Genomic DNA, 19,796 nt, shown 5'->3' with positions numbered 1-19,796 from the left:
TGTATGTGTGCACGCGCGTGTGGTTGTGTGTATACACACACACACACACACACACACACACACACACACACACACACACACACACACACACATACACATTATCATTATTATATCATTCTTTGTATATACAGTACATTCCAGCAAAAACCATGCATACATACTGCCTGCATTCCCCCATAACAGAGCCCACTCCAGACAAGAGGCTCCCTTCCCCGGCTGCGGCCCCAGCCCAGGCGCCCTCCCCAGCTCTGGATCCCCCTCTTCCCCCATGGAGTCTCTACCAACCAAGGGACAGACTTTAAGGCACTACACCGCCTCCCGACCAAGGCCGCGACGCACACATACACAGCCCCCCTCCTTCAGGCCTCAGGTAAGAACACACACACATATTCATAAATATTTACCAAAGACCAAACACATACACACAATTTGAGAGAGCATGCAGAAATTACAGTGCAATTGTATCCACATACATGTATATACATATATAGTCATGCAGAAGTTACACAGCATTTGCATTTAAACATACACATCATGTATGTATGTACATATAAAATGTGCTTTATACAGGTATATATGCTGAGTAAAATATACCTACAGTAAAAGGTAGGAGGCAAAATGCAGGGAGGGAAAGATGAGAGATAGGAGGAAAGGAGAGACGAATGAAGTATAGAGGGAAGGGTAGAAAAAGTGGGAAGGTAATTGCAGGACTACAGAGGGATCCCCAAGGAGAAAATGATGGAAATGGAGAAAATGAAAACACAATAGGAAAAAAGGGAAAGTAAAGAGAGGAGTAGAGGGGAGGAATGAAAGGAATAGAGGGTACACTGCGCATATGACTGGGATTTTTACGTTAATGCACAAAATACCCACATCACATCTATCTATCTATCTATCTATCTATCTATCTATCTATCTATCTATCCATTGCTCTCTTGCTTATCATTTCTGTGATGCTGTAGTAATAATGGTAGCCATCTTTTTATTTGCATTCGCTTGCTCCATGATGTAGTCGTGCTCAGTGTGTGTGTTTGTGTGTGTGAGAGAATAGGCACATGCATTTTGGGAGTGGTGTTCCCTGGGTTGTTCCCAGTGCTGCTTTCTCTCTCTCTCTCTCATCCTCCTGGGAATGTTTTCGCTAACTCAATTATTCATGTTTTCACATTAATGGGGGTCTCTTTCTCTATGCTGTCACCGTGCACATGGAAAAAGGTTTCTCCTCATCTATGGTGACTTTGTGTGTGTAAAATATGTCTTTCTTGTGATTTCTCCTTTTGAAAGATTCACATTTGCTGTTCTCTAGGTGTTAGTGTAAGGTGATGTTATTTTTCACAAACAATCAAATACCCGTTTTTTTTTTTTTATATGAGGCATTACTACGCTGGATGATGTACACTCTGGGTTCTGATCAGTGACGAACAAATGTGGGTCCTTTGTGGCTAGATTTTATTCATGCATTAAGCAATTTATTACCCAACAACCAGCGGCGTTTTAATACACAGACTTACCTGGGCTCAAACCCCAAGGCCCAATGACGTAAAGGGCCCACAAGGCTCTGGGGAAAAAAATAAAAGAAGAAAAAAAAAATCATGCTTGACTTCATGTGGTACGTACTCCTGCGAAAAATAAGCCACTGTGGCTTCAGCCACATTGGGAGGCTAAATGTCACTCAATGTCAATCACACATAAGATGTGCATGTCTTTTTTTTCCAATTCATGAGTTGCTGTTTTTCAATTCCTGGCTTGAGTGGAGATTTACTTCACATTTGAAGAAATTCCTGGAAAGAAATGTGAAAGTGGAGTTCCAAAACGCAAACATCAAAGAGAGAGAGTGTAGTGGGAGTCACAGCTATTAAGAAAATTCCCCGAGCTGAAAAGATATTTCAAAGCTGCAAGCACAGAGGTTCAGACAACCAAAAACCCTCCAGCAGCAGTAGTAGAGCCGGCAAGTAAAACAATGACGTCAATGAGGATACCTGCTTCCAGAGGTTTACAGGCTAGGTCTTAGGTAGTTAGCTAACTAGCTTGACAACATTAGTGAATTCAGTGAACAAATAATGACAGCCCAAACCAATTAACATTATCATGCGCAATTCTAAATAGTTATGAATTTGAGCTTTAGCATTAGATGATGTGGTAACACTTTATAATGGTGGTACAAATCATATACTTAAGTAATGCTATGACTCATGATGATTTAACTCAATGCATGAATTACTGGGGGATCTGTTTTGAATTCCTGTTGCTCACATTAACAAATGATCAAGTCACTATAACTTTATGCGATTAGTTCACACAAATTTTCTCAGCCTCTCTGAAAAATCCCCCCCGCATATTTCTATGAGAGTATACCCAATGGTATTTTTTATTCACTGACAAAATGGTGGGTGGAACATGATTTGATGAAAGCATCAGAGTATAGCACGGTAGAGAAAGATAATCTGTAACCAAAATCATCTAGCATGAAGTGACAGAAGTGACTTAATGATGAATCAGGATTTACAATGTGATGAATCTAAAATAGTAAATACTTAATACTGAATGTTTGTTAATTAACCATTTACAAAGGGGGGACATAAGTCAGGTAAGTAATGGTGACCTCAAGTGCAAAGCAATGACTAAGTAACAATGAACACTTCATGTGTCTTTTACACTCCAGTTTATTGAGTAGGCGTATTGCACTTCTGTTCAACTTAAACATGTCTGATCATTCTCCACTAATTTGTCAGTTGGTAGCTGCTAGATGATTTTAGTGTTAGTGCATCAGACAGAAATGTTACCCCAGTCCTTCAAATGAGACTTGATTTTCCTCATTATGCTTTATTTATACATTGCAGGACGAATATATTTATAGCCCTGTCAATTTTAAATATAATTATAGGTAGGCTATATTCGCCTACTCTCTAATAGTGATATAAATAAAAGTTTATGAAGTAATAATTGACATTGCAGATCCATTTTCCTCTTGTGTTGACAATCATTGCATCATCAGAAAACAATGACGACATTTAGTTGTTCTCTAATGTGGGCTCTTTTCAATTCAGAAGTGGTAAGTGTGTGTGTGTGTGCGTGTGTGTGTGTGTGTGTGTGTGTGTGTGTGTGTTTAAGCGTGCATATGCATGCATTATGCGTGAGAGATGTTTATTGGTCCAGAGCGAGCCAGCCTGCACCCTTGCACTTTATGTAATGTCTGTGTCGTATCTATATGGCTCACTATGGTCTAATGATTATATGACTTGTGCTTTGTTCCAGCAACAAGCATAAATTAAATTGCAGTCATAAGTGATTGTTGATGCATTATTGTATGCAAATTTAGTATGGCCAGCTAGCATATATATATATATATATATATATATATATATATATATATATATAGAAGGCAGTAGTGATAGACGTAGCGATCCCAAGCGACAGCAACATCAAGAAGAAGGAACACGAGAAGATTGAAAAAAATACCAAGGGCTGAAAGAGGAGCTAAAAAAGGTGTGGGGAGTAAAGGCAACAGTGGTGCCAGTGGTAACTGGAGCACTGGGGGCTGTAACCGACAAACTGGGAGAATGGCTCCAGCAGATTCCGGGTACAACATCTGAGGTCTCTGTCCAGAAGATCGCACTCCTAGGAACAGCTAAGATAATGCGCAGAACCCTCAAACTCGAGGCCTGGGAGTCTCACCCCCCTCCCGATGGAGATTTAAAAAAAAAAAAAAAAAAAATATATATATATATATATATATATATATATATACACATTTACATACACACCATTCAGCCACAACATTAAAACCAGCAACTGGTTTTAATATCGTGGCTGATCGGTGTACCTTGGTGCTAAATAGGTGTAACTATGGTGCTAATTAAGTGTCTGACAAAAATAGGGACTGTATTTTCAGCACAGTTGAGCACAGGTAGCAGGCACAAAGGAAACAAACAGGAACACAGGCAGACAATCTGACAAGGAACTAAGAACTGGTAGATGTAGAGCTAAGCTGATTAGGGAATGAGGTGCAGGTGGGAATGAGAAGTGGGAACAGGTGTGTGTGGATGGGTGGGACAGTCAGGTTACGAGAGAAGGAGGGAAAGTCCAAGGACATCTGATGGACAGCTGGAGAGAGGCAGGTCTGGGGAGATGAAGGGAAGAACATGGCCTGGGAGAAGTGAGCAGGGGCTGGAGACAGGGGCAGGAATGGGGAAGTAGACTGTGACATCTAGAAATGGGATCATTGTTATCTATTAACTCTATGAACTCCAGTGACTCTAATAAGAGCCAGAGAAGGAGCTGCATCCAAAGAAAGCTGATCAATGGGCACTATTACCAAATTCAAGGGGAATGCAAAAATGCGCTTTCCATCATCATAATTTTCGGTAGACTTGAAGGGGATGAAATGTCCTGTCCCCTGATGAGCAGGACACATACAATTTACACACCAAAAACACAGGTCCTACACCCAAAGACTAAGGCTACAAATGTGTATATGCTAGGGTAGTGGTTTTGACATACTGTACACATAGAACAGAAAGAAAATATTGTAAATAAGGCAACCCAGCCTCATGAACTGATGCTGTTAGCAAAAAGGAATTTCTGTAGATTTCTTAAGACTTGTACCATAGTAGAACCTTTTGTGCTGCTGAAAGCAACCGTTTTACAAAGGTTCTCTATAGAATCATGCTTAAATGGTTCTACATAAAACATTTATAGTGCCATTAAGAACACTGATCCAGAATGACACAATTTCAAGACCTTTTTAAGAACAACAGTGAAGTCATACGTTTTTTTTAGTTTTACAAAAAACAGGCTGAATCGAGTCATTGCTGTTTTTTTTAATGTAGTAGCCAATCTTAAAGAATAATCCAAGTGCATCCAATATTGTCAGCACTATTTCTGACTGCAATTAATATCCCTAGATTTTTCCTTTCTACCCATGTTCTTCTGGGTTTCCTGTCATGGTTAGTTGAATTGGAAACAAATAAAAAATGAACGTATATAATGAATGTATAAATTAACTAAATAAAAAAACTGTCTCCAGTATCACTGTGATGGACTTGAAATCAGCCACGGTTGTCTCCCTGCATTCTATCCATGAATGCTTGGAGGGACTCCAGTCGTCTGTCACCCTAAAAAAATGAATTTAGGAATTTTATCCAATTTTAATACTTTATGACAATAGAATGATATTCGTTCAAGCAAGATATGGAAATCATTAACTAACCTAATCAGTAATCGCTATGCACATCAGTTACAAAACTAGGGGGTCAAGTGATTGTAATGACAATAACAACGTTTTTTTTTCATTAGTATTTCAGAAGAATGGGCGGGCAGGCTAACAGTATTCAGAACAAGGAAAGAGGTGGGTAAAGTAACAGATGGCTAGACCACATGGCATCATTGGAAGGTCTGGCAAATGCACGAGGAAACCTTCCCACAGCACTGTCTACTAAGGAACTATAAGCAAATGAGCAGCAGCCATGAGGGAGGTCCTTGATCACAAGGGCAGTCAGGTGATTCACAGAGGCGGGAAACTCTGTGAGGGCATTTAGCAGAAAGGTGTGGTAAAAGCAGGTGTCCAAAAATTACGTAAACAACACAAAAGAGAACAGAGGAACAGAGAGGGTCTGAGGATGAAGAGTGGGTGACAGGAAATGCTGCTGATGTTGCCATCATTAAACTCAATATCACTGCATCTGGACTTACAGTATTTGGAGCAAGTAGATCATGAAAAATAAGATGCAGGGGTCAGTAGGTTGCAATCAATCAATTTTGTTAACAAAATAATCTATTGTAATGACCTCCTCTTACACAGTTTCCTGCTTCACCAACTTCTCCAGCCCATCTGCTTCCTGGTAAAACGTTACTTCCACCTGCTCTAGTTTGCCCAGTAAGGCCAGTGGTGTGTGCGTTGTGCTGCTGCTCTGGCTCATCTGTCTGTGAAGCCATGGGAAGAGTTAGTGTTTGCTCCCCTGCTGTTCATTCTGGATGCTTGCTGGGTAAGCAGAGAGCAGTGTAATGCAGAGCCATAGAAGCCAACATAACTGCATCAATATGTGTTGCTGTCAGCACTAAAAACTGTAAAATCATCTGACAGAATGTCAAAGTTTGATGGACACAGATTAAATTGAAAAGACCAAGTTCTGAGTTACTATATACTTGGGCTACTGTGTAGATGTTGCTTCATTTATCAGCCTATTTTTGTATGACTATCCACATCCACAACATGGATGTGAGGTTGTGCAGATTGGTGTTTGGAGACAGCTTTGTTGCCCCTTGGTAACAAGTTTATGTTAGTGCATGTGTTTGTGTGTGTGTGTGTGTGTGTGTGTGTGTGTGTGTGTGTGTGTGTGTTTGAGAGAGAGAGAGAGAGAGAGAGAGAGTCTCTATGCCAACAATTGTGTGACAAAGTGCCATGTTGGCATATAGCACGTAGAGACAGGTGGCTGTAAAGGAGGTGGCAGAGAATGAAAGAGGGACACGTTATTTTCATTGGATGATAGTAAGAGATGAAAGAGCTGAAAGATGTAGACAAATACTGTATTCCTGAATAGGAAACTGTCCCGTTGTAATAACTTTGGAGCTTTCATATGTTATTCCAAGCATTAATTTTGGCATCTGATTTTGATCTAGTTTTAGTCTTTTAATGAAAATATAAATTTGTTTTTGTTAGATTTTAGTAGTAGTTATTGTTACAAAACTAGACATACTGTATGAGTCTATTTTTCATCTGTTAGATATTAGTCTCTTTGTGCATTTTCCATTGTTATGTTGGAAGAATTCCTGGCACCCCATTGATGTGTGCAGATACCATGGTTACAAGTGTTGTTCTTGTCTGGGGTGAGGACAGCGCAAAAGGCACCGTTAACCTGTTTCTACTATAAAGGTTGACACAGGTTGACTCATTCTGCTCTGTGGTGACACATTCCACTTGTGTTACTGCAAATATGTAATATCAAAGCAAAGCAGCAAGATCATTCAGGAACGGGTTCACTCACCTGTCGACCAGAATACTGCTTAACTTGAGATGAGCGGCTAAAACATTAGCAGCTAACATCTCTACCAACAGCCTATAAACACAAAAGTAGCGTTAACGTTACATCCACTGCCATAGGTTTGTCTAAGTAGTTTTGTTGCTGTTTCTTGTCTAATTTTCAGTGGGATTATGGACTGATTTCCTTCCAAGACCCAGTAACATTACCATTATCTAACTTACTGGCAGAGACATAACTTTACTGTGAACCAAGATGCAAGAACAGGTCAAGCAGCTAAATCATCTTCTGAAAAAGAGATATTATTATTTTTTGGCAGAGAAGCAGAAACAAGCAAATATTTGGCATTTTTCCCAAACTAAAATGATTATTTGATTATAAAAAGAGTTGCTTGTGCCAAGGTACCCACTTTATCTCAGTCAGAACATTTAAATAAAAACCTACTGAGTGTTTTTCATTGCTGCGAAGTGGAAGAATGCCTTCGTGATATTAAAGCGACCCTTTACAGCGTGCTGCTACATGTAGAAACAGACTGCAGACTAAAAAATGACAGTTTTTACATATAAAGGGTTAGCAGAAGGCTTGTATCCCCACAACTGCAGTTCAAGTAAGCAAATAAAAATGAGTTCTGCAGACTGGGCTTGACCCAGTTAGAATAATGCTTACACATCACAACTGTCCTGAACTGGGGCTACGTATTGCTTAGTCCACAGCAGCTTGAACAGGTCCATTTCAAAACTTAATGCTTTTAATCCACATTTCCACTGAAGCTGAAATGTATGGGGTGATGAGTTCCGTTAGAATAAATTCTAAATATAGTGTTAAAGGTTTCATTTTTGTCAAATCAAAACATTGCACTAAATTAAATACCCCTAATGTTAGTAAATGGGGGTGTGCGCACGGGCACACACTCACACACACACACACACACACACACACACACACACACACACACACACACACACACACACACACAAATTAGCTTTTTCCCCAATTGGGACCCTGCTTTTGTCCACATTTGGTCTTTAGTCTGAAATTTTTCCCTAAAAGTAGCCTATGACAGAGACACATACACACACACAGGATTGCCTAAATTTCACGGTATTCTTTCAATGGGAATGAGCAGGTAGAGAAAATCGGTGCATAGACTGTCAAATGGATGGATGGAAGAACAAGAAAGGTTTTGGAGCATGAGGAGCATTACTGTAGCCTGATCACATTGTTCATGGCATTCCAGCATCTGGCTGCACTTATAATAAAGATCCAATCACTTCTGAAGGACAAGAGTGTGTGCCTCATCTGCAGTACCAGCCGTTCAGGTGGTAAAAGATGCAACGTTACACGGCAACTTTGCAAGGTACTTTACTGCAGGGAGTAGACTATGAACGGACACTAAAAAGACAGCAACCTATTTTCACTAAATCGACAAAGAAGGTCAACGCTGCAACAGAGGCATAGTTTACAGTGGCGCACATCCTAACAAAGGACAAGAAGCCATTCACTGATGGCGGGATGGGGAAAGAAATGTGAAACGTTGTTCAGTGACCATAAAAGTAAGAAACTACTGTATTGTTACTATTGCTGATGTACAGCTTGGTGCTAACAGAATTGCAAAGAGAGTCTCTGCATTTTTTGCAAATGCAATGGGGCAATCGTGACAATGTGCAAATGGTTTTCAATCCAAAGTGATGAGTTGGTGGACTCAAGTGATACTGCCCAGTTGGCTGTGTTCATTCGGAATATGTTTGACCTTTCCACAAAAGAGTTCTTGCATTGCTTCATCTGAAAACCACAACCAGAGGAGTTGATATCTACTAGGTTTTGCAGAACTACTTTGTGGGAAAAAAATGTGTCCATTGAAAAGCTGGTGTCTATAACAACAGACGGAACCCCAGCTGTGTCAAGACGCCACACAGGATTTATTGCAAATTGCAAGGCAGACCCAGACTTCCCTAAATGTCTGTACTATCACTTCATCATTCATCAGCAGGCTATTTGCGCAAAGGTTATGAGATTTGGTCATGTTGTGACACCTGTTGTTAAGATTATCAACTCAATTCGTTCAAAGGCCAAACATCAAAGAAGCTATCAACTGTTTCTTCAGGAATTGTCTGCTGAGTACGATGATCTCCTCCTCCACACAGAACTCATTTGGCCGAGCAGGGGCAAGAAACTACAGCGCTTTATTTCCTTGCGGAAGGAAATCAAGGGAGAAAAACACTACCCTATTCTCTGACGCTGGGCCGCTGCTTGATCTCGCGTTCCTGACAGATGTGACAGAGAAACTGAATCACCTGGATGTTGGATGTTGGAAAGCCATGCAGGGGCCGCTGATGTTTTGGATGTACATAAGTATTGTGACCTCCTTTCCAAGCTTGGGCAGGAGTTTGACGACAGGTTCAATGATTAAGATAAACTTGACCCCTGTGTGGCATTCATTGCCAACTCCTTCATGGAGGTAGACATAGGTGAGATTTCAGAGCAGATGGCTGAACTTTTCAGTGTCAGTACTGTGGAGCTGGAGCTGGAGATTTATAATCTCCAAATTCATGTCCAGCTAAAGTCTCAGCAACGTTCACAAGATATCTGGAGCCTGCTGCACCCAGAAAACTGTAAGAACAATCAATCAGCCCTAAAGGTATCCGCTTTATTTGGCTTTACATACCTTTGTGAAGCAGCTTTTTCTGATTTGAATTGAACAAAATCTAAATTTAGATCAAGACTGACAAATGAACATTTAAATTACTCTTTAAGAGTGAACCTAAGTGGATAAACTCTAGCATACACCTCTCTTGTGGACTCCATGCAGTGCCAGTCATCTCACTAACTAGGAAAGAGTGAATCCACTTATTACACACATGTGGACCACAAAATGATGATCAGCTTTTGATATGTGAATGGAGGCGATGTGTGATACATTGATATGTGGAGACAGAAAATAAGTTTAAGAAAAAAAAGTAACAAGTAAAAAATTGGAATGCTTTCTATGACTTTGATTTTAAACTTTTAAAATCTTTCGATATGTTACGTGAGCTTAACACATTGAAATTTGAAACATGGATACAGAACATACATTTGATTTCCTACTGATCTGAATTTAAGATGGTTTTTTTTTATCCAAAATGTGAGGTTTGGATATCGACATTCGATACATGTATATATAAAAAGTAGCTTGATTGAGCTGGTTAATGTGAGTGTTTTGATACGTTATGTGAATAAATGTATGTAATATAAGACAGGAGTAGCTCACAGGCACTTTCATTTTTTCAAAGTAGCTCTCAGATGGAAAAAGGTTGGAGACCCCTGGTATAGAGGATAAGCCCCAGGAGATGCTGCATTTCTTTTTTAAGTGGGTCCTGCCGTATCATTGAATTTAAACAAACTACTCTGCAGGTGGTGCATGCAAAAAACATGTACAAGACCACTGAGAAAAGGAAGGGAAAAAACAAGATAGTCATTATTTGACACTAATTCATAATTATCAAAATAGACGTAAAGCAAGAGCTACATCATTTCAAATGCAGAGAAGGCTAGTTTAAATAATACCAAAGTTGTTATGAATTTAATGTATGACAGTAAGTGGTGCCGATCAAAGGGAGCCTTAAAACTGAATAGCAGCATCTACTGCACGTGGACGTTGAAAGAGAGCTTGGGCTCAATAAGAATACCAAGGTGTTTTATATCATCAGCTATAAATGAGAGGATAATTACATGCCACTATATGTGTTGATTCATTGTGTAGTTCCAGGAAACATACTACGTACATACATACAAAGATGCAGACAAAAGAGACATTTTTGTGTGTATTTTTTGTCCTTGAGAAGGTACACACACCTACACACACAATGCCAAGTGGACAAGCTGTATGTTATATTGTGTTTTTTTTTTTTGTTGTGTTTTTTTTTGTTTCAGGAGCCAGTATCAAAAGTAGAGAATGAGGCCAGTGAGGGGATGGGCAGAGTGGATGAAGGAGTAGAGGAGTTCTTCACCAAGAAAATCCTCCCTGACTATGCACTGTGAGTTGATTTAACACACACACACATGCAGACTTGTTCTCTTATTCCCAAGTATCCACTGAAGGCAGCATTATACTGGAAATTAAATCTTTAATATCTACTGAGATCAGGCCTTGAAATCAAATCAACATATTTACATCAGTTTGAATTTTCATCTGACTGAAAGCCAGTACTAACAGTACTGACCAACCCCCATCCTCTACTCACCCGTGTCAAATATGATTGACAGTGGCAACCAATCAGTGAGCAGACCTGATACTGTTGCTAATTTTTCAGAGTGGATCATGCCAGCTTGAACATAAAGAAGGAGTTTATGTTCCTTCTCATTTAAAGAAGGAACATAAACTATTTTCCTTCTTTAAATGAGCAATGGGACCTACAGTTGCTGAATCTTTTATTAGAATTTTTAATACTTTGGATTTAATTATTGGTCTGCTCTAACGGAATATTGATTTGGTCTACGCCATTGATAGAGGAGTAGAGGTCAAACCAAGGCAGGCGGGCACTAGCAGCCAACCTGGGGCCGGATGTATAACTGACGAAGACTGTGCAGTGAGAATAGGTACCTGACACGGGCTTCAGGCCAGCTGTACATGCAACTTTCTAGAGAAAGCTGTGAATGGTATGATAAAGAGGAGGTTAAATATAAAGGCGGCAGTCTAGACAGCAGTAGACAAACTTGATTTTTAAATAATTATTTGTGAGTGATAAATTTTGAATCTTTTTCTTTACACTTAAGCCATTATTTTTCCTATTAATGATCTCTTCATTTCATACCCTATTGTACCCATATTGTGAATTGTGAAATTTTGTGAAGTGGTGTTTCAATATGAGCCTTATAAATTACCAATGATCATCCCTCTGGCATTTAACGCTGGCTGTGATATCACTGCCGATGATTTACAGGTACCTGTGATGAATTTGTGGTACGGGCACTCAAAATAGCCACAGCTGTGCATAATGATGGCTGCTCTTTTGCAAGTGAGCAAGTGATTTATGTCTACGTTCATTCATGGCTAACTGTGGGAGTAGAAATGTGGCTCTTTTACACAGTTCCACAACGGTTGAGATTTATAAAGTAGAACCATGTTTATGTGCAGCTGATGACAATAAGGCATGTGCATATTTCTGTCTTTGTGTGTAGACACAATTGAAATTTTGAATTTTATGCATATGGCCCCTGGAGTCATGTGTAAATGTGTAAACAAAACCCGGGTCTCTCAGGGAGAGCCCTGCTTTACAGGTCTTGATCAGTAGAGGTGGATGGATTGATTATTGTATTGTATTGTATTCAGTATCGATTTTTGTATGGTTGTTGCCTGGTACTGTATAAACAAAACAGTCTCCAATTACCTGCGTAACCTGGTTTCTCTGAGTAACCTGGTTACTTAAGCTCAGGTGCTTTGTTGATGTTTTTGTTGCGTTTTTTCACATAATGAACAACAGTATAAGTAGAATCATCCACACAGCATCACGGTTTCAGTCAGATGACAGTGAAAAGCCGAGTCGCATAACAGATCTAGAAGACCATACTGGAGGTCAACTACACATAAAAGAAACATAATGTGATATTATTTTGATGATGTATGTTTGATGGAATTTTTAGGGAACGAATGTATTTCTCAAAATCATGGGTAAACTCATATGATGTATATTATATATGCTGACCAGTCTCATCGAGAAGAATAGATTTTGAATATTACTTGATAACCACCTGCAGAGGTTCTGCCATAACTTTGTAACGTTTAGACATGACTAATAACATTAGGCTCAAACAAACATGTCATAAACCCTAAACATCTCCAAGTGAGCTCCTAAAACAGGCTTGTAGGTGCACTACCCCCACAAGTGGATTCCAAATAACTGTGGGATACACTTACAGTAGCTCTGAATACCACTAGCAGTGGTAGTGTGCATTACAATACTCACCCGCTAACTGTTTGCATGTGAATGGGCATTTAAGTACTAAAGACCAAAAGTGTGGGTGTTGGGACAAATGTAGCACACACACCCAAACAAACACGTACACATGCACAGACTCCCACACACAAACACACAGCTGCTAGAACAGAGAAAGGAGGAGATAAAATCCCCTGTGAGAACCAAACAAATCTCACTGACTAATACATTTCAGAAAGGCCGGGAGTATCCAGGTAGGATACACATTCTGTGTGAGGAGGAACTTTAAAAGTGCCCATCAGTTGCATTTGTGACAGTAGTTGTAGTTGTAACAGAAAATAAATAATGATCAATCATCATTAACACTTACTAGTTTATGCTCATGTATGTAACTTTTTGATATCTCACTATACAGTAGCTGACACAAAAATGTTGATAAATTAAGAGTTTTAGTTTTCATTATTTTTTAACCCTTGAAAAATATTGCAAATGAAGTGCTCAGTAATGTATTGTAAATAGCAAACTCTGAGGTTTTACTGTTTTGTCATCCTACCTATATTTAGGCTACTCTCCAAAGCAGAGTCCAACAAGAGGGCAGGTGGTTCCATTACCTTCATCTCCGGTCGCAGGTCCTGAAGGGTGATGGAACCACTTGCCCTCTCATTGGACTCTGCTTTGTGATTGGGCTGTCATTTTCCAATCAGATTCTGGTGTAAACACACGATAAAAATTTGTACTTGTAACTTCAGCATCACACACAGTGTGGGATCTGTCTTTGTGTAACCTCACCATTGATATCATCTGTTCAAAGATTTTATTCACACAGTCTCTGTGTTTTTTTCTTTTGTTTTTTTAACAAATACAAATCTTTTTCATACATGTACAGACTTGACTTTCACATGCAGATTTATTTTACAGGTTTACAAAGGTTGATTTACAACTACAAACTTTGAAATTGTTTGGGAACATCACTTTACAAGCTCAAAATCTTATTGACCTTAATTTGAGCCCATATCATTTGAGCCCATAAGGGGGGTCTAATGAAAGAAGTTAAGGGGTTGCATTATGGGAAAGTTTAAGCCACACTAGGAACTTAAAGTCAGGATATCTCGGCATTTGCTGCATCAGTGCCCCGATAAAGTAATTCCCGGGAAACAGGGGTGGTCACAAAGGTTTTTATATACACATTCTGCCTCCATAATAACAGTTCAAACTAGTTTTTACTTTTTGTTATGGAGGCTTCATATATATTAAGTGTGGCATATACTGTAACCAAAGTTTCTTCTTGTCACGGACCCCCAAGTTTTGCCAATCCTGGTCTACTTTTCAGTTAGAAAAGCTTTGAGAACATGTGGACTAGTCTGGACGCTGAGCCTTTGCACACTGTGAAGATCAAAGCCAAAGTGACATGTTGATTTGTATGCAAACTGGCCAGTCTTCCTGTGTGAACGGACCAGCTTTGATTTCATTTCTATTATACAGCTATATTTATAGTTACATTCATTACATGTATTAACACAAACACTGACACTTCCAAGAGTTATGTGACAGGCGGCTCTCCCTGGGACCATTTTCATCCCTGTATATGAACATTTCAATGATAAGTTGCTTTTTGTCTTGTTCTTGATACTTTAAACTAAAGATTATTAACTGTAGCTGGTGAGTGAACAGAGAGCTTCTCCTGTTAATCGTGTATTTTTTTGCATTTTCAAGAAAGCAAATTCTAAACTTCTCCTAATAACTGCTGATAACTGCTTATATAAGAGTGTGCTGTTATGTACTAAACATGTTTGTGATTTCAGCCTTTTAGCTGTATGTGTAGACTGCATGGTGAATGTTTTAGTAGTGTTTAACAAACCCTGTGTCCCTTCAGTGTAACACCACATCAACACACATTCCCTGTCTGAATTCTTTTGGTGACCTGCCTCAATTTGCTGTTTCAGTTAAATGAACACAAAATGACTGAGATGGTCATATTTGCTTAGCCAGATATTTAGACTGAATTGCCATTTAGTAGTTTCACAGACATTGGCTTTGCTTTAACTGGTTTCCTTCTTAGGGGAGTGCATTATTTTGCCCTTATCACTGTGACCGATATATCAATCCACATGATGTCATTTTCAGTCAGTACCAAACCTGCATTAGCAATGGTTATGAGCAATTAGCTTGATATGTGACAAAATAACCTTAATTCCAATGGTCCATCATTGCTTTTTCCGGACCTTTCAACCACATCTCAGGTTCTTCATCAGTGAACGTAACTGGTTAAAGCATAATCAAATAACTGAGGTGTGACAGTGATCACATGTGTAGAAGCTGTTGTCTATTGGGAGAGATGTTAACCCCGGTCTCTCTTCAAAGATAGTCTGAGTCAGATGTGAATGTCGTCCTTGGCTGTTCCTCCGCTGACCACTGACCCCTTGTTGATGACCTTTGACCTCGTCCCAGTAAATGCTCTGGGAGATTTTGGTCTGGTGCTCAAAGACAGCTTATCTGTCCTTGCTGTTTCATTAAAGTATTTTCCCCCACAGCTGTCACATGTGATGTCATGATGATGATGGCATACACCAGTCCAATCTTCCTCGTAGGGGGAGTCCTGTCTTTAGGGTGTGCCAGCAAAGATCTTGTTGAGCTTTTTGTATTAAGTGCTAATACAGACTGATTCTGGACAAGAGATTCCGAATCTCTACAATGGCAGTGAAGAGTGAAAGGTGGCACGACCCATAGAGCCACGATAGCACCATTTATGAGAAATACACCAGGTTGAATTATCCTTTATGTTCCTCTCACAAACGTCCTGATTGGCTCAGTTGTTACCCCAATCCATGAAACAGCCAATCACAAGAACAATGCCAGGCCTTTGAATCCCTCGACTTTTGAGATTCCTACCATGGGAATTCAGTTAGAGAACTGACCCAGTCAGGTGGTGTTCCATCCCTCCCTCACTTCCATAATGGTTCTTTTAAGCTTGGACTAAGGCGGCAGCAGACAAATACTAGGCATCAGTTAGTAACAGAAAACAACCCATGCATGATGCAAGGCATGCTTCGCCATCACTGATATATTTCCCATGCTGCCACTTTAAGGAATATGTATACAGTATACAGAACAGAATCCAGGCATGGGAACACAGACCCCCCCTCCCCTTTTTGGTTTTCTGGCTTCGAAGCAAACAGACCTCCTCTCTGTAGCACACAGAGGTCACATCTCTCATGGTCACTAATGCAGGTTGACCTGACCTGGTTCCAAACCTAGTTTATACATAGTGTACAGTGTAGTATGACACCTTAGGCTCAAATTAAACTTTCCATGTCTGTGTAGCCATGTCAGACACTGAATATAGTATGAAGATGACCGTATCTGCTTACCGGGCTGCCGTTGGCGTCCATTTTACATTTTCATTTTCACCCCTTGTCTACACCAGCCACGATGGAAAAGCAGAGTTCACAGCCCAATACATATTCCTGTAGCTCCACCTGTAAGTGGAGGAAAAAAAAGATCTGAAGCCTAAAAACCTCCAACCAGTGTAGACAGCAGCAGTGGCTAAAATGGAAGCATACTGTATCTGCTCTGTTCATGGAAAGATCAGATGAACTGTATACCTTTTGGTCATAACACCAAAATTGCCTCACAGCCCAGTACCATTTCAGGTGCCTTGGTTCTGTCAGACGGAGAACATGGCTGATGTGCCTGCTGTAAAAAAGGGTGTTAAAAAGAACTGTGCCGGTCACTGCATATATGAATCACTGAAATCCAAAGAGTTGATCTTTTGAAAGCCCAAATGAGCTCTGCAAATATCATGGCCATCTGCTTTTAGATTTAGAGAGGCTGTGTATGCAGAGTTTATATTTTTGCTTTGTAGTGGAGCTGCAGACAAGATTGTGGGTGAACCAAGATATTAAGTCTGATTCAAAGAAATTTTGTGGAGGTCCAGCCATTACTTTTTAAGGTACTTCTTGTTGCAGACTTTTTGAACTGAAATTGTTGCTGCACCAAAAGGTCAGGGGGTTTTCAAAATAATTAGGGGACAATGAACATCCAGACCAGTAATCATCTAGATATCTTGCTCTGGACCAAAGTGTTGAGCATATTGACAGACAGACCCACTGGCCGACATGACTAGGCCAGGCCTTTAGTGTAGCAAAAAGTAGTAATCACTGAGAGATGTCTTTTCTCTGTGTGCTGTTTGCATGACCTTTCTCATTCTGAACTGAACTGAGCATGTGTCTTGACTCCTGTAGCAGTAGTTGTAGTACTGAGTGTCTCTTCTTGTCTGTTGCTCTTTGTGCTGTCTCCCTGCTGCAGAAAAGGCCAGTGGGAGGATTCAAACCCTGCCCAAGCCACTCCCTCAGAGTCAAGCTCCACCCCCTCTGCCTCAACCCCCTTTTCCTCCTCATCTGAGAATATCACTTCCTCTACCACCACCACTGTCACCTCTCCTTCTGTCCCATCTACTGACAAATCCTTTACATCCACTGATGTTCCTCCCCTCTCAACATCCTCCACTCCCCCGACCCCCTCTTCTGTCACCACCACCACCACACTTCCCACCAAAAACATCAAGAAAAAGTTTGGCGACTTCTTCGCCTTCAAGAGGGCTCGAGCTGGCCGAGCCACCAAGGCAGGAGGGGGAGAGGGAGGAGGAGGAGAGGGGGTTAAGGTCAAAAGGACCTCCATTGCAGACCTTATTCGACCCCTCCGTGAGGCCAAAGAAAGGGAGAGAGAGAGGGAGAGGGACAAGGAGAGAGAGGAGAGAGGGGCAAGGTCAGTGGAGGATGCTAACGTTTTTAATGATGCCACCACCACAGAAGGAACCGCTTCCACCAGCCACCACCTTGCAGGCAATGCGAGGGAAGTGATGGGGCCTGCCAGTACATTAACCACTACAACACCTCCCAGTGAGACCACTCCCTCTTACAGCACCATCACCACAAGTCCTGACTTCATTACTGCTATGCTTTCCAACCTGGAAGAAGAGGCAGTTCCAGTGTTGCCACGGCACACCCCCGGTCCGGTGGTAACATCCCCCCTAACTGAGCAGGAGAGAAGTGGCGTGCTGACGAAGGAGATTAAGTTGGGAGGGATTCCATATGGAGAAAGGAGACTAAAGGTGACCAAAAGGTCACTGAGAGAGGGCAAGAGCCAGAGTCTCATACTGCTGACCGGATTGGAGCCTGAAGACAAGGATAACACACACAGTAAGGTCAGTCTGACACTACGCTGAACACACACTGTCAGATCATCTAATAGGAGAAGGGACGGATGAACGTAACAACAACAAACACCAAACTGCTACCGTGAATTCTTTAAATACTATCAAGCTTTATAAACAGGCTTGGGTTAGAGACAGGCCTTTATTTCTATTTTCCCCTTTTTCATAAATATTTTTTACAATATGTAATTGTAATGGTAAGGTTCAATCCCTGGTTCCTCCTGTTTGTGTGCTGAAGTGTCCTTGGGCAAGACACTGAACCCTAAGTCACCTCACTTGTAAGGTGCTTTTGATGAAAGAGTCTGCCACAATGAGTAAATGTAACGTAAAATGCTGCATAATTAACAAATTTGTGGACTTCTGTTGTTAGCATGCTAGCCAACGTCAACCTGAGCAGAGGTCTAATAAGCCAAAATAACTATAAGCACATTTGGGGGTGTGCGGGGCCTTTAACTCAGAGCAGCAGAGTGGTGAGATTGACACAACTCTTTTGTTTTACTGACGGCTTTGGTGCTGTGCATTATGCAGATTATTTACAGTGACAGACATTATAGTACAGGTGCTGTAAATTTTCAAATAACCAGTATTCAAGTACTGTCAACAAAAGCAAATAGTGGAATTACATGAACTATAATGGCTCAAACAGTAATTGTATCAAAAATACATTTCAGCAGCACTAATTCAATCAGTAGCTACAACAACATTTATGTCATACTCAGCGCTCTGCTGATGTAAATGTTAGTTTCAATAGAAGTGCTCTTTTTATCCACAAATTGTTTACAATCACTTCAACTTGGTTGTTTTTTCATTTGGAATCAAGCTTCACTCACTGAAACTTGACATTCCTGCCAAAGTGTTTACAAAAGCTATCAAGCAGCTCAAAGGGTATAATCCCTCAATTTTGTAGAAGTCCTTTAATGTGAAACATGTGCAGGAAGTGTTACAACAATCAAAAAACAGCAAGGTGTGAACCACACACCCCTTTACGTTAATGTGATTCCAGTTTAACATGTTGTTTAACATGTTGGTCATAAATAAGTCCCTCTGAATCAAATGCTGCTTTGCATAGCCAGGGAGCGCATTTACAAAATAATTCTGAAACAAGACAACATCCACACTATGTGGTCTAATGGTGTGTGTCCATGCTAGCGTTTCCAGGTCTTATGAAAAGATCTATGTCTACACTTAGACCACTTAAAGAAGACACAGTATAAGGTTCTACCAGACTCTGTCCTCACACACTGTCACTCTCACCTTTACCTTTACCTTTGTATAAACAGACTGAGTGATGCTGTAAATAAACTTGATTGGGTTTGTCAAACCAGAGATCGTGCAGAGGGGCTTGGTGGGCTGGGCTGGTACCAAACAACTCTAGCCATTATGGTTTGGCCAATACAGTATTTCTAAAATCAGGAGACTTTTCCCACCTGTCACGCTCACCAAACCACTATCTATCATTTGATCAAATATGCAAAGTTTATTGTTGTGGATTTAAATGAGTCCCTGGTGTGTTTTGATACGTGATTGCAATGGACAACATATTTATGGATTACAAAAAAGATTTACTTATTTCCTTTCTTCTTAGTTTTATCAGTAGTTATGAATTAATCATTGTTATCCCTGTAGTGACATGAGTGGACTGAAGGCTGGAAACACATTCAGAAATCTTTGTTTTTGAATAGTTCATAATAATGT

At 40.4% G+C, this 19,796-nt stretch overlaps 1 protein-coding gene across 1 annotated transcript in view; it reads left to right on the top strand.

Moving 5' to 3' along the window:
- The window catches only part of carmil2 (capping protein regulator and myosin 1 linker 2), a 63,295-nt gene that overhangs the window by 31,156 nt on the left and 12,343 nt on the right, over window positions 1-19,796 (top strand). The window contains exons 32-34 of the mRNA XM_040132137.1: window positions 184-370; window positions 10,887-10,990; window positions 17,195-18,092. Coding sequence (XP_039988071.1) covers window positions 184-370; window positions 10,887-10,990; window positions 17,195-18,092 — 1,189 coding nt within the window. The remainder of the gene's footprint in view (window positions 1-183; window positions 371-10,886; window positions 10,991-17,194; window positions 18,093-19,796) is intronic.

Source organism: Xiphias gladius, chromosome 8 (assembly GCF_016859285.1).
Source record: "Xiphias gladius isolate SHS-SW01 ecotype Sanya breed wild chromosome 8, ASM1685928v1, whole genome shotgun sequence".
In the NCBI taxonomy this organism is placed as follows: Eukaryota; Metazoa; Chordata; class Actinopteri; order Istiophoriformes; family Xiphiidae; genus Xiphias; species Xiphias gladius.
The sequence above is the reverse complement of the archived record's forward strand: the minus strand, read 5'-3'. Positions and strand labels throughout refer to the sequence as shown.